At 39.2% G+C, this 18,496-nt stretch overlaps 1 protein-coding gene across 5 annotated transcripts in view; it reads right to left on the bottom strand.

Moving 5' to 3' along the window:
- Positions 1 to 18,496, bottom strand: part of LOC126473542 (pericentriolar material 1 protein-like) — a 390,146-nt gene that overhangs the window by 356,626 nt on the left and 15,024 nt on the right. For all 5 annotated transcript variants that reach the window (XM_050100664.1, XM_050100665.1, XM_050100666.1 and 2 more), the window contains 4 exons: positions 13,302 to 13,398; positions 4,716 to 4,774; positions 4,520 to 4,627; positions 2,148 to 2,246 (listed from right to left, as the gene is read on the bottom strand). In XM_050100664.1, the coding sequence (XP_049956621.1) occupies positions 2,148 to 2,246; positions 4,520 to 4,627; positions 4,716 to 4,774; positions 13,302 to 13,398 (363 nt within the window). The remainder of the gene's footprint in view (positions 1 to 2,147; positions 2,247 to 4,519; positions 4,628 to 4,715; positions 4,775 to 13,301; positions 13,399 to 18,496) is intronic.

An 18,496-nucleotide genomic window follows, 5' to 3' on the forward strand; every position in this document is an offset into this window, starting at 1 on the left:
TATTTCTATGGATCAGTTATCTGAAGTCCATAACCAAAGTTTGCAACAAAATGCTAACACCATGCATTAGAAAAACACATCTCTCCAAAAATAAGAGTCTACCCCTCATCCTGGGGTCCAAGGAACCTACTCTCACTGGTAACCTTCCCCAACATTTTTCTCTCTCATTCTTGAAGAAAGAACTAACAGTTTCAAAGGATAAAATAGTAGCTGTCAGCAGTACTAAATATTTCGTCTCCTGATGGCCACCTAACTATTTTGTCTCATAATTTTTCTCAATTGATTTTCCTTTTCATACAAAAATAGTGCAGCTCTGTTTAAGTATTAGAAAAAATGTAAAAATAAAATTGTAAACAAAATCTGTTTATTTCCATCACATAACTTTTTATATTTTTATTAATGTGACTGATGATCAAACGATTACCTTTCTCAAATGTTTAAACAGCTGGTCACATATGTGGTAAATGAGATACTGAAGATGAACATCTGAAATATACATACAGAGTGTTGTTGTTGTTGTTATTTTCACTCTGATGCCTGGTTTGACACAGCTCTCCAAGCTAGTCATCCTGTGCAAGTCTTGTCATCTCTGCATAACAGCTGTAACATACATCTATTTGAACCTGCTTACTGTATCCAACCCTTGAACTCCCTCCACAATTTTACCCCCACCCCACACTTCCTTCCATTACCAAAGTGAGAATTCCTTGACGCCTCACGATGTGCCCCATCAAACAATCCTCTTTTTTTTTTTTCAGTTAAGTTGTGGCACAAATTTCTTTTCTCCCCAATTTGTTTCAGCACCTCCTCATTTGTTATTCGATCTACTCATCTAATCTTCAGCATTCTTTGAAAGAACCCCATTTCAGAAGCTCTTTATCATCCATGTTTCACTTCCAAACAAATCTACATTCCTGACAAATACCTTCAGAAAAAACTTCCTAACACTGACATTAATATTAGATGTTAACAAATACCTCTTTTTCAGAAATGATTTTCCTTGCTACTGCCAGTCTGCATTTATAGCCTCTCTATTAAATGACCAACATCAGCTATTTTGCTGGCCAAATAGCAAAAAGTGTGTACTAGTTTTAGATTCTCATTTCCTGTTCTAACACCCTCTGTATTGCCTTCTTTCATACGACTATATTCCATTATCAACGTTTTACTTTTGTTGATGTTCATCTTATGATGTTCTTCTTATAACAACTTTTTCAAGACACTACCTATTCTGTTCAACCACTCTTCCAAGTTCCTTGCTGCGTCTGATAAAATTACAATGTCATTAGCACACTTCAGGCCACAATCTTTTCTCACTACCACCTCCACAACTGCTTTCCTTTCATGTCCTTCAACTCTTATAACTGCAGTCTGGTTTCTATACAAACTGTAAATAACGTTTCACTTTGTGTATATTATTCCTGCTACCAGCAAATTTTCAAAGAGTGCAGCCCAGTCAGCACTGTGAAAAGCTTTCTCTAAATATACAAATGCAATAAATGTAGATTTGATTTTCTTCAAAATATCTTCTAGGATAGTTCACAAGGTCAGTATTGCCTTGCACATTCCTACATTTCTACATAACTCAAACTGATTTTCCTAAATAATTCAGATACGGCAAAAAAAAAAAATAAATAAATAAATAAAATAAATAAAATAAAATAAAATATTCTAATGAGTTGTCCTAGTCAGAAGGACAACATGCATTATACTGAACATGATATTTCCACACAAAAAGTTGGACGTTAGCCAGCCAAAATTGAATGAAGTTTCAATAACACTCTTAGATGTAGAAAACACAAAGCTGTCAGTAACAGCAACATCCATCTCTTCATGGCAGAATTTATACATTTTTACAGCAGTGAGAGGAATATGAATGCCTAGCAGATAATTGTATAAACATTTATGTACATCCACCTATCCTGTTCTTCAATGAATGATCAGTGGAGTTTTGTCCATGTAACTCGATGACATGAAATACCAATAACTGTTTTCCTTAGATGCATTAATCATATTGGCTGCTAAGACACTGCTCACCTTTCTGTCAACGGATGCAAATATGATATTTACCCTTTTCAAAAGTGTGTTTAAGACTAGCTTTTTGTTTAATTCTGAGATATGAGTCTGCAAATACTATATATACATACCGGGTCACCTGAGGCTTTCAAGGCGTCCATCAATGTGGTTGTTTGTTTAATGTAGTCTCGAATCTGATTCAGACGACTAACAACTTGGGCACGATCAGGCTGCAAAAACAATTATTTTCTTTCCATACTTTTGACAAAGAGCAATGCCAAATGATGTGTAGACAGTCAAACACACATTACAGCATTCATGTAAAGAATGTGAATTCATTGTGAATCACTTTGCTTAGGAGCTGTAAAAATCACGAGCCAAAAAAATTAACATTTCTCCAATATTACAGAAGGAAAGTTGCTACTCAACTGAGTCGCGACAGGCACAACAAAAAGATTGACACAATTATAGCTTTCGGCCATTAAGGCCTTTGTCAGCAATAGACATACATTCACACACGCACACGCGCGCGCGCGCGCGCGCGCGCGCGCACGCACACACACACACACACACACACACACACACACACACAAGCAAACGCAACTTGCTCACACGTCTGCAGTCTCAGATAATTGAAACCACACTGCAAGCAGCAGCACCAGTGCATGATGGGAGTGGCGACTGGGTGGGGGTAAGGAGGAGGCTGGGGCGGGGATGGGGAGGGATAGTATGGTGGGGGGTGGCGGACATTGAAGTGCTGCAGTTTAAACAGAGGGCGGGAGAGAAGGTGGGGAGGAGGTTGGGGGTAAGAAGCGGAAAGAAGAGGAATAAAAAGACAGGGCGTGCCAGTGAAATGACAGCTGTGTAGTGCTGGAATGGGAACAGGGAGGGGCTGGATGGGTGAGGACAGTGACTAACGAAGGTTGAGACCAAGAGGGTTACGGGAACATAGGATGCATTGCAGGACGAGTTTCCCCCTCCCTGTTCCCACTCCAGCACTAAACAGCTATAATTTCACTGCCACAGAAGGTTGAGACCAAAAGGGTTACGGGAACATAGGATGCATTGCAGGGAGAGTTTCCCCCCTCCCTGTTCCCATTCCAGCACTAAACAGACATAATTTCACTGCCACACCCAGTCTTTTAATTTCTTTTTATTTCTCTCCTTCCTTTCTGCTACTTCCTCCCCCCCCCCCCCCCCGCCCCCCTCCTACCCCTCTTCACCTTCTTTCCTACCCTCTAAACTGCAGCACTTCAATGTCCACCACCCCCACCATACTATCCCTCCCCATCCCCGCCCCAGCCTCCTCCTTACCCCCACCCAATCGCCACTCCCATCATGCACTGGTCCTGCTGCTTGCAGTGTGGTTTCAGTTATCTAAGACTGGAGACGTGTGTGCAAGTTGTGTGTGTGTGTGTGTGTGTGTGTGTGTGTGTGTGTGTGTGTGTGTGTGTGTGTGTGTGTGTGTGTTTTTGTGCGTGGGAGCGCGCACGCACGCGTGTGTGAATGTATGTCTATTGCTGACAAAGGCCTTAATGGCCGAAAGCTATAATTGTGTCAATCTTTTTGTTGTGCCTATCGCGACTCAGCATCTCCGCTATATGGTGAGTAGCAACTTTCCTTCTCTAATATTGTTACATTCCATCCTGGATTATCCATTGTTTGATTTTAACATTTCTCCAATGTCTTCCTCACTAATTGCAGAAAGAAAAATAATTTTCATTGTCCCCTGAGAAGTTCTTACTGCTATATCTTAAAATCTACAAATTCAGTGATCAGTATAAATTTCAAGTATTAAAATTTAAGAATAAGTAGGACACTTCCATTACTCGGTTCACAAAGCTGTTTAAAAATTATTGAACACAAGCAAAGGAAGCAGGTTTATAGCTGAAGACTATACTCAAATTATATTCATTACAATAAGAAAGGAGACAAGTAAAAAAAAAGGAGAAGAAGAAGAAGAAGAAGAAGAGAAAATGAGTAATATATGCTGGACTGCAATAGGAAGTTTATGGAATGTAGTAGATCTTTCACATTGTAACAGAATTTTCACAAAGTTGATAAAGCAGTGACTATTGTCAACACAAAACAATCTTGAACAGAAAATAGATGCAATAATAATACTCATGAAGGAGTTTATACAGATAGTTATAACAATAGGGATCTAAGGCAAACTAAAAGTCAATTGAAGCAGTCAATTATAAGAAAATTACACAGGCTAAGCAAGCTGGAAAATTTAATTTGCAGAAGTATGTAGATGATGACAATGCAATATTTTTGGAGGAAAAAAAAGTGAGACTGAAGAAATAATGACAACAAAGTGAGACTGAATTCACATCATAACATAAAGTGTGGTACAATATTGTGATAACAACACTATATCATAAGGAGCTGTTCCTCATAATATTTTGCAACTATAAGCACATCATGAAGAACATGTTTATACTGCAACTGTAATGATATTGACTAAATTGTTTAAGAATTCCTAATTTCAATTTATTACCTTTGATATATTACTCTTACTGTCCTTATCTTGAACCATATTGCGAGCTGCTGTTGCTTCGTGGCCATTCATGGTTGCTGGGAGAAAATTGTGGACACTCCAATTTCCCTTCAACACAAAGACTTTGTATGTTATTTGTACACTGAATCATCAGTAGATTATAATAAGATGTACATAATTATCGTATCTCCCTCACCTGTAATTCTTCAGCGTGCAGGAGATGATGTGTCCCAATACTAGTACAGTCAACAGGACCTAATTAAAATTATATTAATATGTAAGCCTTCTTCACAAAATTCTACACAGAAAAGATAAAATAATGATAAATTATTATTTTATGTTTCTCAATCACTACAGCTGCAATCTTTCGAGTTTACATATTTTCGCTGAGCCTTTGTTTTTAAAGACATATCTCTATACTTTCAAATTAATGTCTTCACTGGATAGTGTTCCATTCATATGTTATGCCAAGAAATGTGATAGAAAATGTTTCTTTACCTGAAGCTATAAAGGTTATTTTAATCATTCTGAGAAGGATGTTCAATAAGCAATGCAAAACTTTTTTTTCTGAATGCAAGTTGCTTTTATTCAGGGTTCCAGTACACCATATTATTCCATACTATTCTGATTACAAAACACTATTTTTCAATGTGTTGGCCTTATGACACCTTACAGGGAGTGCATGTATGCCCACATGGTATCACTCTACTGGTTGACATTGGAGCCAACGTCTTTCTGCACCAATAACCCCCCCCCCCCCCCCTCATCATCCATGTACTGCTTCCCTTAGAGTGCATCCTTCATTAAGCTAAACAGATGGAAGTCAGAAGGAGTGAGATCCAGACTGTAGGGTGGATAAGGACAAATTGTCCAATAAAGTTTTGTGAGCTGCTCTCAGGTACACACACTTTTGTGAGGCCTTACACTGTCATGGAGAAGGAAAAATTCATTTGCATTTTTGTGATGATGAACATGCTGAAGTTGTTTCTTCAATTTCCTGAGGTTAGCACAATACACTTCAGAGTTAATTGTTGCACCACAAGTAAGAACATCAAACAGAATAACCCCTTCAGAGTCCCAAGTGATCATCGCCATGACTTAACTGGCTGAGAGTGCAGCTTTGAAATTTTTCTTCAGTGGAGAGGTGGTGTGGTGTCACATCATGGACTGCCATTTTGTTTCCAGTCCAAAGTAATGAACCTGTGTTTCATTGCCTGTGACGATATTTGGCAAAAAATTGTTACAATCTGCCTCATAAAGTGCATGCAATTCCACACAGATTATCCGTCTTTGTTCTTTATGGTCTTCTGTCAGACATTGAGCAACCAAGCGTGCAGACACTTTTGAGTACCCCAAATGATGGATGCGCGTGTCAGCACCACCAACAGAGACATCCAGTTGTGCAGCAAGGTGTAATATTGCGATTCATCAATCAACTTGAATAAGAGTGTCCGCACATTCCAATGATGCATGAGTCACAACTGTGTGCGGCCAGCTGCCACATGGAAGACCAGACAGCGTGTGATGGTGTCAGATGCCTTGCTCAATGACTCACCATGCTTTTGTTCACTGCCAGGTCTCCACGGGAATTCTGCAAGTGCCTTCGAATATCTCCGATGGTTTGGTTTTCCATCAAAACAAACTAAATGACAGCTCTCTGCTTGGAACACACCTCTATTACAGATGCAATTTTGAAGGCTACGTACGAGATGTGTTCAAAAAGTAAGGTGACTCCATATTTTTATGAACAAATATTTATTTATTCATCAATATTCATGTTGTCCCCTTCAAAGTAATTCCCGTCAAATACAATATACTTGTGCCAATGCTTCTTCCAATTCTCGAAACACTTCTCATAGGCACTTTTTCGTACAGCCTTCAGTACTTCCAGTGATGCAGTTTCTATTTCCTCAATCATTGAAAATCTTCATCCTTTTATAGGTCTCTTCAGTGTTGGCAACAGGAAAACGTCACAGGGGGCTAAATCCGGAGAATATGGTGGCTGAGGCATGATTGTTGTGCTGTTTTTGGCCCAAAAAATCTCTCACAAGCAACGATGAGTGAGCAAGTGCACTGTTGTGACGCAAAAGCCATGAGTTGTTTTTCCACAATTCCGGACTTTTTTGCATATTGCTTCTCGCAAGCAGTGCATAACATCAAGGTAATACTCCTTATTTACCGTACGACATTGAGACTTCAACATTTGATCAAATTTAGCATGCTCTTTTCAGTCTTGGTTCTCCGGGATGCTTTCATTGAGACGATTGGGCTTTGGTTTCGACTTCATAACCGTAAACCTATGTTTCGTCACCAGTTATGGCCCTTTTGAGCAAATCAGGATCATCATTGACGTCATTCAAGAGCTCCTGAGCAACACTCATGCGACGATTATTCTGATCAAAATTGAGAAGTTTTGGAACCAACTTCACTAACACACGTCTCATGCCCAAAACGTCCAAAAAATTGCACGGCACGAGTTGATCAATTTGCCAACATCCTCAGCAACTTCTCTTACAGTAATCTGATGATTTTCCAAAACAATTTTCTTCACAGTTTCGAAGTTATCATCTGTTGTTGATGTGTTGGGATGTCCAGAGCGAGGTTTGTAATTGGCATCTTCTCGGCCATTTTCGAAGAGCTTGTACCACTTATTAACAGTTTTTTTTTTTTTTTTAGAGCAGATTCACTATATGCCACTGTCAACATTTCAAGTGTTTTAGAGCACTTGATTCCATTTTTCACACAAAATTTAATGCAAATTCTTTGCTCCATTTTTTAGGATCGGAAATCGCCGAGTACACTAAAACACGTCTTTCTATCTGTCAAAAACAAATCAAGTATACTGCACACTTGAAACTTTGAACATATGTTCGGGACATGTGTACCAACATAAAAAAAAAAAGATCGATAATTGAATGTATGTTGCCCACTCAATTTGAAAAGTCACCTTACTTTTTGAACAGCCCTCGTACAGTGCTGCCACCTACTGGAACTTCTTGAAACTACAGGTGCTGGAGTGGCAATACTCCATGATGTTCCACAACAAATTCCCCATTTTTTCAACTGGATTTAGCCAAGGAAAAAAAATGTGTTGCATTACTTATTGAACACCCCTCTAAATATGGTCGCTGTTTGTGATTAGTCTCTGGGCAATTTGTTTTTAGTTCACAGTTTACTTTTGCATTATTGGTGAAAGGAAGAGTGGATTGTCCACAGTCAAGTTTACTCGTCATTTCTCCTGGAGTCTCACAAAGGAATAGTCCAATCCATCATGTTGAAACCAGTCTCGAAATGTTTTACATCGAAAGAATACACCAAAAAGATGGCACTGTCAGAATTTTAGCTGCTGAGACAGATGGCAAATATTTTAAAAAGTCCTGTTTAACTTATTCATTTCTGCCAGATGCAGATGTGCTTTTATCAGGATTGTACAGCCTCCCTGCCTAGTGGCGAATGAGCGGAACCAGCTTTGACGAGAGTGTGCACCCTATAGTGCGGGACAAGAGGGAATTTCAATAACTAAGTCACACAATAAATATCACATATCATTAGTTTTTTGGATCATTATGGCTCATACCGACAGCTAAGCTGTTGCAGATGTAATTGTTCCATAGGTAACTAGCAGTAAACAAAACCCATGGCATGTTTTGATATCATGTTACATATGTCTTCCATTATTTCAATCAGGAATTAAATTTGTTGAAACGGAAAAGTACATACATGCACATCTTGCTGTAACAAGTCTTGTAGCAAAGTTCTTACAATAATTTTGAATTTTATACATTTAACTTACAATGAAACAGTTTCTTTTATATAGCTTATTGTCTGCACAAAAATGCAAAGTGTCTATTGAGTGAGGAAAGTAAATATTTTTCCTCACACCAGGCACACTCCACAATCAAAAAGTTTATATATTTAGGCACTTCATTGTAATTACTTATTTTGTTTCGACAAAATCTGAACAGAGTAAGAAACAGCCCCAGCTGCTGTTCTGTGAACAAAGCATAGCTGGTCAAGTTTACAAAATGTAGCAACGCAAACTGAGAATGCACAAATGACCAAAGTTTAAGAATACTTTTCCATTGATAAGCCGTAAATGATGATGAGCTATCAGAAATTATACTGTTAGGAAATTTTCTAATCAACTTAATGTTCTGGGGGGAATCCATATTATATAGACAGTCTCTTTGTTGTCGACCTGAAAGATAGTTGGGTCATTATGTCTAAGCCAACAAAAGCAACAAATTATTTTTTGCAGCTGGTAAGAAGACATTTCGAATTAAACACTGGAAAATACTACTACTGACAATAACACTATAGCAAGTAAACTGTTGTTTTTTTAACTATCCAAACTTTTTGTCAGATTCCTAAATACTGATACAATGATGGGGATATAGCAATTGACTCATACTTATCACTGGTGTTTTTGTATACAATCATTGATTGCACAATTACCTGCCTATTTTATCACTGCAAAACAACAAAGGGTAGTTGCTTTATAAGATCTGACTGATAAGCAGTTGTGTGGATAAAAGCACACTTCCTCTTCACTTCAGCTACAAATACCATATGAGTTCTTGAGGCTGTTTAACCAATTCAAGGAAGCCTGGATATCATATAAGTCTATTTAACTAGCATTTCGGAGAGCCCTGTCTCGAAAGTATGCATCAAATGGTCCACTGTGTTTCACACAAACAGTTCTAAATCTTTCAAACAGTGTTCTCGCACCCTTTTCGGAGTTTCATTTTGGCGCACATCAGTTTTGCATGTAATTCTTTCCTCCATTTGTGCAATTCACAATCACATTTTACAGAACAAACTTAAGTACGTTTTCCCCCTTCATCATTTGACATAAAATTCCTATCACCATTTGAATTAGTGTCATATAAAAGTGGCAAATCACACATGTGTAGGTCTTAAGAAGACTTACATGATGTTGTGTACATACCACATTCCTCATATTTTATCTTTGTGAGATTGGGAACATTAAATTGATTCTACATTACAATGATAAACTGATACCTGCACAATGACAGATTCTATTAGAGAAAACACAAAGAATATTAATTCAGTTTTATTCCCATTGTTAACAATTACTAATACCATAAAAACGACTGATACCTATTGTTGTTTACATCTAAATCAACATCCATACCCCAAAATCACTGTGTACTGCATGGCAGAGGTTTCTTCCTGTTCCATTCACTAATGGAGCATGGGAAGACTGACTGCTTAAATTTCTCTGAGAGTGCTGTAATTAGGGTTGACTGTTTAAATTCCTCTGTGTATGCTGTAATTAGTTTAATCTTGTCTTCGAAGTCCCTGTGGAACTGTATAGAAGATACATTGCAAATTCAAGAGACAACTAACTGTCAATCTTTATGATATGGTTGTATAATATTATCTGTTTATTGAATTGCTGTCAGCCAAAACTGCGCACCAACTGTGTAGCACATGCAATGTCTGCTCCGGCCACACTAGGGGTATATGTTTCTCCTGCCACCTGGTGAAAAACTATATTGGAAATTTTCAACAGTTTAAAAACTTGCAATGAAGCTACGCAGATAAAATATTAACAGGGCATTTATATGGTTGTATTCTAACTATGGGAAAAATTTTGTGGCTGGTTTTAATATGCTGAATTGCACCATTCCCCTGTCAGACTTACTTTTGGTTCGACACGCAGTTTGGAAAGTTCAAAAAGGTGGACTGAGCTCACTGTGTTCTGTTTTCATTGGAAGTTTTTGATATACTAGGATTCAAATATCTTTTGAAATGATTTTAAGACCACATATGAATTTAGAATAACAGGAGTACTGTTTGTGTGAATGTAGATTTTTCCGGCATATACTACTGATGAAAAGCTTCACCAGAAGACGATGAGTACAGCACTTGTGAAAATGTCATGGTACCTCAAACCTGTAACCCAACTGGAAACCCGAGAGCTTTTCATCATAAATATTGCTATTTTTGTCTTGTAAAGCAGGAAAAGGGCAATGAAACATATTTTATTCCCAATAACAAGTAAAAAATTATTGACTTTGCCCAGTTACACTAAATGAAAACATTTTAGACATTCAACTTTCAGTGATTAATAAACATTCTTTTTTGAACTCTTCTCGGATATTCATCCTGGTGGCACAGTCCAGATGGTGCAATATTTCAGCAAGCTAGCATGATGCTATTTTCAGCTGTTAGTGATGACTGACTGTCTTCCACTTCGTGCTGTCTTCATATTCCCTACCCTCCTGCAGTCTGTTACAGGCTGGCAGGACCCAGGCTTTGCTCCAAAGGCAAGGTGATGAGAAAGTGGTTGATAAAAGCATGAGCTATGGTCCTTGGTCACTGTGCTGACACTATCAGGCCCAGGACAGTGCTGCTGCAGAGGCAGAGGCCACAGCGGCCAGCCATTTGGAATGATGATAGGAACCTGCTAATGAATGGCATCAAATTGTGTTTAGTGATAAATAATGGGTCTGCACTACCTCAGATTATCATCATTGACCTAGTGTGGGGGCCTATTCTTTCAATGTTTTGGTGGGCCACAGCAGTATTACCCCTGGTGTCACGGTGTGGGGAGCCATCGGGTAGGACTTCAGGTCAGTATTGGTAGTGACTGAAGGAACTCTGAGGGCACAACAATATCTCATGGACATCCTGCATCCTCATGAGTTACCCCTTATGCGACAGTATCCTGGTTCCTTTTTTGAACAGGACAACACTCATCCACATATCGTGTATCTCTACGATTACATATACTACCAACAGCAGAGTAACCTGCGAAACAACATGTCATACATCAGCTACTATGTAAACACTGTCCGGCCTTCCACAACGGCTTGACTACCACCAAATTATCAATTGGGATGAATGGGGACAGGCAGAGGGAAAATACTGGCAACTCACAATATCCTGTCACATAGCATGCTCTACAACATGACATTTGACCTTGGTGCCTGTTTCACCACTCGAGCCATCTGGATTCTTCCCCCAGACACCAGTTTCTCAGAACTCCGCAGTTGGGAACTAGCACTACAACATGTCCTGGATTTTTGCCACCCAACTAGCCGCAATTTACGTTAATTTCTTCTGTCTCAGCATTTCTGCACTGTAACTACTCCTTGCTTCACTCCGTTTTAGTTTTCTATATCTTTTATTGTCTTTCCCGTCTATTTTTCACCACCCCCTCCCATCTCTGTTATGTACAATGCACTTAGATTTCCACTCTTATTAACTCATGCATGATGTTTTAGTAGTAATCTCTGTCTTGCATATTATCCTATCCTCCACCTTTAAGCTACCAGGTTTTCAAATCTCGTCCGATGCAGTCACCAACAATTGGTCTTTCCTTCTCATCCTGTATGGTAAGTCTCCAGTGACCTGCACTTGTGTGTGACTTTCCTGAAATCTACCCCTGTTCCTAGACCTTTACAGTCATTTTCCTTCACTCTTCTTTCTTCCCCTTCGATTCTTCTGCCTGAAGGAGGAGCCACTGGCTTCGAAAGCTTGCAAATTACAACAGTCTTTTAAGCGTGTGTTCTGCCACTGCTTGGTGAGTAGATTTTTTATCTATCCAATTAAATTATTTTGTCAATAATTGATTGTTTTCATTGTTCTATGAAGTGTCTGTGTGATGTGGAGAAACTCCCACGGCCAGCAAGATCCCCGGATCTGTCCCCGATAGAACATGTGTGGGCGTCTGCTCTGTTCCAAAGCCAGTGTCCAAGATATCAAGGATCAGTTATAATAGTTGAGGCCTGGCTTGCCTCACGAGAGGATACAATAGCTTCATGGCACACTTCCCAATCAAATCAGTGCACACATCCAGGCCACACTGTCATATTCTTTATAAATTTGACTTGATTTTGTAATCACTGAAATAACATCACATACCATGTCGGTCCAAGAAGTTGCATAGAATTATCTCCTGTCCTTCTCGGTACTTTCCCTCCATTATATCTCCCATTCAGACAATCCCCAAGACAAATTTTCCCGGATCTTTCACCTAACCTTCACTATTCCTCTCTTATCATTTTTGAACTTGCTCCTCCCCTATCTCTTCCTAGTTTTGTGAATATCACCTTTTTTCAGCCCTCACTTTAGAACTACCACTGAGTGAAAACTGCCTCCCCATTCATTGTGCATCCCCTTACTTTCCCACCCCGTTCTCGGCCTGTACATTTTAACTCTTCTCTGTTTCTATATGTCTTTCTTCTCTATACCCATCTGTCTGTCAGCTATTCTAAAACAGCAGCTGTGACTGGAAGTAGTTGGATATCTGTGGTTGTATTTGAGAGAGTGTGTACTTTAATGATGATAAGAGTGGTAGCTGGAAGGCTAATAACTTCTCTGGACTGTTACAAGGATTTACGCTCTACTTATCAATCAGATACATGTGATCTTTCATCTTTTTTTTTTCTTTGTTTCCACCCTAAAACTTCCATTAGCGTACTGTCATAATGATAAGAGATACTTACAAGTGTTTGAAGAGAGTATTTATATGACCATTTCTATCTTTCTAAGCAAAAGAAATGGAGTGAGGGCACAAAGTGAGTGAGTGAGTGAGTGAGTGAGTGAGTGTGCGTGTATTTAAATACTAATACAAGTAATTTGTACAAATGATCTGCACACTGCTACAGCCCATATTCATGGAGAAAATATTTTATTTTTGTACACTACTCGCATTTTCTACAGCATTATGAAATACTTCAAATGGAAAAATAACTCTTTTGTTAATGATTTTTCTGGAATAACTTGTAGATTATGAGGTATCAAGCCTTACCTGGATCTAAACTTTCAGTTCGAGTATTGCTGGCTTTTCGTGTATGCCTTTGACTGTGCTGCGATATGCTGCCTGTATACCTGCTATCTTGTGATACCTAAAATCAAGAGTGACACCATCTTGCATCAAGCTTTACATGCATATTTGACATAAACACAGTTATTCATACGTAACATTTTCTTCCTTTTTATTGAAAATGTAAGTATTTAGCAAACACGACAAAACTCCAAAATGACTTGTATGGTACAATGATAATGCTAACTAGATGAATGGTCACTGCGTGTGTGTGTGTGTGTGTGTGTGTGTGTGTGTGTGTGTGTGATGTGGGGAGAAGGGGAACTATTACGAATATGAAGACACCAATAATGAATGTGAACCACATAAAAATAAAAGGTTGTAGATTCTGAGTGCCTAGGAAAGATTCCACTACGAACTTCATCAATAGGTTGGCTTATAGAGGGCCATGCAAGTGACCACAGCTATGCAAATCTTCTCATCGAAGTTGAAGTAGTTATGAGTGAGAATACTGTTAGTCATCTGTATAAGGAGTGAGGTGGTACGTTTAAAGTCATTAGGATATTGCAAGAGGTAGCATTTGATGTCAGCAAGATCATAACAGTAGATGATGTAGCCGTATTGGGAGGTGGTGTCAACAGTGATGAGCAGGAAGCTGGATGTCAATAGAGTACAAATGGTGGGGTGATAGTGAAAGTACTTGATATAGTAAGTTGGGCTATAAACACTGGGTAGGATATGATGACTGATCAGGGAAAGGAGAGGGAGAGAGGGAAGGAGATTGTGGAAGAAGGTGCTTTTAGGTGAGATATTCTGAAGTGTGTCTCAGGATCTGAACAGAGAATGAATGGCTGAGATGGGTTCATTGCATTTAGAATGAATAAATCCCATGTTCACCCAGAAAATTTACAGAGAGACAATAAGCAAACAGTTTGGGAATGCGACATTTAGGAACAATGTGTGAATTGTGAGGACAGGAAAGAATGTTGTTCTGAGCGAGATACTTTCAAGTAATACACACTTCATCAATGTTAACAATGCAAAGTTATTCAATGCATATATTTACACATAGATGCAATCATCAATGCAGACAAACGAGAGGGTTTTTGGCATGAAATGAAAAAGCCTTACATTAAAGAGAAGGTGAGTTGTAACATCGTGCAACACATATGCCAAAATATAGAGTGCTAGAAAAAAAGGGAGCGGGGCAGGGGGAGCAATTATTCTGCACACATACATATATAGATCACAATTCCTGATGTGACACAATAGTCTTCTGAGATCATCAGTCATGAGAGTTCATGGATTTACTCATCTAACTCCAGTGGTAGACACTGCAAGAGAGACATTATACCTCACAGGCATATTTACTGTTAAAATTCTGAGAATGTACATTCCAAAATGAGTCAAACAACATATACTACTTTGTCCCATATATGTTTCATGAAATAACAATGACAGTAAAACCTGGGAAATTCAGTTCATGAAGAGGCTTACTGATGGTAATTCTTCCCACACTCATCCACAAATGGAAGAAAAGAATGGGAAAAGAATAGTGGTGCACAAAGTATCCATTGTCACAAAGAGTTAGGTGGCAAGCAGACATATGTAGATGTCAATATCCAACTGTGATGTCTACAATTAATTACAATATAATGGTAAGTACCCAAGCATTCTCGAATGCCCCATTTCACATTGCACAATGTAACACACATATACAGGGTGTTTCAAAAATGACCGGTATATTTGAAACGGCAATAAAAACTAAACGAGCAGCGATAGAAATACACCATTTGTTGCAATATGCTTGGGACAACAGTACATTTTCAGGCGGACAAACTTTCGAAATTACAGTAGTTACAATTTTCAACAACAGATGGCGCTGCAAGTGATGTGAAAGATATAGAAGACAACGCAGTCTGTGGGTGCGCCATTCTGTACGTCGTCTTTCTGCTGTAAGCGTGTGCTGTTCACAACGTGCAAGTGTGCTGTAGACAACATGGTTTATTCCTTAGAACAGAGGATTTTTCTGGTGTTGGAATTCCACCGCCTAGAACACAGTGTTGTTGCAACAAGACGAAGTTTTCAACGGAGGTTTAATGTAACCAAAGGACCGAAAAGCGATACAATAAAGGATCTGTTTGAAAAATTTCAACGGACTGGGAACGTGACGGATGAACGTGCTGGAAAGGTAGGGCGACCGCGTACGGCAACCACAGAGGGCAACGCGCAGCTAGTGCAGCAGGTGATCCAACAGCGGCCTCGGGTTTCTGTTCGTCGTGTTGCAGCTGCGGTCCAAATGACGCCAACGTCCATGTATCGTCTCATGCGCCAGAGTTTACACCTCTATCCATACAAAATTCAAACGCGGCAACCCCTCAGCGCCGCTACCATTGCTGCACGAGAGACATTCGCTAACGATATAGTGCACAGGATTGATGACGGCCATATGCATGTGGGCAGCATTTGGTTTACTGACGAAGCTTACTTTTACCTGGACGGCTTTGTCAATAAACAGAACTGGCGCATATGGGGAACCGAAAAGCCCCATGTTGCAGTCCCATCATCCCTGCATCCTCAAAAAGTACTGGTCTGGGCCGCCATTTCTTCCAAAGGAATCACTGGCCCATTTTTCAGATCCGAAATGATTACTGCATCACGCTGTCTGGACATTCTTCGTGAATTTGTGGCGGTACAAACTGCCTTAGACGACACTGCGAACACCTCGTGGTTTATGCAAGATGGTGCCCGGCCACATCGCACGGCCGACGTCTTTAATTTCCTGAATGAATATTTCGATGATCGTGTGATTGCTTTGGGCTATCCGAAACATACAGGAGGCGGCGTGGATTGGCCTCCCTATTCGCCACCCCTGTGACTTCTTTCTGTGGGGACACTTGAAAGACCAGGTGTACCGCCAGAATCCAGAAACAATTGAACAGCTGAAGCAGTACATCTCATCTGCATGTGAAGCCATTCCGCCAGACACGTTGTCAAAGGTTTCGGGTAATTTCATTCAGAGACTACGCCATATTATTGCTACGCATGGTGGATATGTGGAAAATATCGTACTACAGAGTTTCCCAGACCGCAGCGCCATCTGTTGTTGAAAATTGTAACTACTGTAATTTCGAAAGTTTGTCTGCCTGAAAATGTACTGTTGCCCCAAGCATATTGCAACAAACGGTGTATTTCTATCGCTGCTTGTTTAGTTTTTATTGCCGTTTCAAATATACCGGTCATTTTTGAAACATCCTGTATATTATGAATCAGGATGTCAAGCTAAAATAATCAATGTGTCAATTTTCCATGCCAGGTATTAGATTTTTCAAGTTCATTTCTCCCAGTAATTCCTATAGTAAAAACTTCACAGCAACTAAATGAGAAATCTACGGTTACAGAAACAATATGTCATACTACCATTTGTTTGCACTTATTAATTTTAGTTTAGTATTTTACTTGTGGTCTGGAATAAATTTATCGAAATATTCTGATACTCAACTACTCATTATGGCCAATGTTTTACCACAATGATGGTGATATTGAATAAAACAGAGAGACTTTCAGGATTTTGGCAGCTTTTCCAAGCTCTGGTTTAGAGCTGAAATTGTATTTTTTAACTTGTCATCTGGCAAAATCTGTTATAATAAACAGAAACTGAACTGTGATTGTTTATTCTCAAGTCAAGTCAAGTCACTTTTCAGCAAAAAGCTTTGTAGCAAAAAGAACTTCTCATTGTAGCCAATTTTCTCTTCATTAAGAGTCGTAAAGACTTGAACCTTATTGTTTATTGTCATACTTGCTCACAGTCATCAAGTTGCTTACTGATCACATCTGTTTAAAACTACACCAACCAATGACAAGTTCTCACTGCATACCTTCATTCAATTCTGGAAACAAACTGAAATGCCTTTTCTCTTGCTACAATACACAGTTGTAAGATGATGGTTCGATATGGTAAATTTCCACGAAAGAATGGAACATTCTTGTTACATCTTTATGATTGGTAAGCTTGATCATTCTAAGGTTTGTACAAAGAATTTCAACAATGTCCAGTGTACAGTTAACTGTTGACAACCATCTGAATTGGTCAGGAGTCGACTACGATTGAAAATGGAGAAAACAGTTTCATGCTGTTACTAAACATTTGAAAGGTTGGGGTACCACATAAATTAAAACAGAATTGGATGGTGTTCATGTGGACTCAACACCATCACTGAAGACCATTTACTTTTGGATTAATGAATTTAAACATTGTCAGACAAGCACCAAAGATAAAGTGCACTCCGGCCATCCAGTTGTGGGAATGCCGAGACTGTAGACACCTCAACTATGTGAGTGCATATTATCCTGCATGGACGACTGGCTATGAAGAAGCTGTGTGTGAGATGGGTGCTGCGATTGCTCACAGTCAACCACAAGCACATCCAGCACAACACTTAACACAATGTCTGATGATATTTAATGGCACCCGCAAGATCTTTTGTACAAATTTGTGACTGCTGATGAGACCTGGATCCATTATTACACACTAGAGTCAAAACGGCAGTCAAAACAATGGACAAAGGCTGGTGAAAGTGCATCAAAGAAGGCAAAGAGTGTGTTGTTGGTTGGTAAGGTGATGGCCACTGTTTTTGGGATTCTCAAGGAATAATCTTCACAGATTACCAGGACAAAAGGCGAACCACAACTAGATCCACCCTATTATGCCCCATTGTTGGATTGTCTGAAAGTTGCACTGGCTGCAAAAAGGTCTTAGGTTGACACAAAAAAAGTGCTTTTTCACCAGGATAATGCATCATACCACACATCAGCGATAAAAATGGTGAAAGTGCATGAACCACATTTTGAATTGGTTCCTCATTCACTTAGTCCCAAGTGACTTCTTCTGTTCCCAAACTTGAAACTTGGGCTTGATGGGAAGAAATTTTCATCGAATGAGGAAGTGATAGTTGCAGTCAATGAGTAAGAGTTTGACAGAACCTATTTTCCAATGGGACGAAAAGGCTGAAGGATTGCTGAACACAGAGCAGATCCTTCAAAATAGACTATGTCGAGAAGTAAGATGAGTTGCTTATGAAACAAACGTTTTTTCTTGCTTTTTTACCAGACTTATGAAACCACCCTCATAAACTGGCTGTAGATAATAATCACACCAACAAACGTGTTGTAGATTATAT

Source organism: Schistocerca serialis, chromosome 4 (assembly GCF_023864345.2).
Source record: "Schistocerca serialis cubense isolate TAMUIC-IGC-003099 chromosome 4, iqSchSeri2.2, whole genome shotgun sequence".
Classification (NCBI taxonomy): domain Eukaryota; kingdom Metazoa; phylum Arthropoda; class Insecta; order Orthoptera; family Acrididae; genus Schistocerca; species Schistocerca serialis.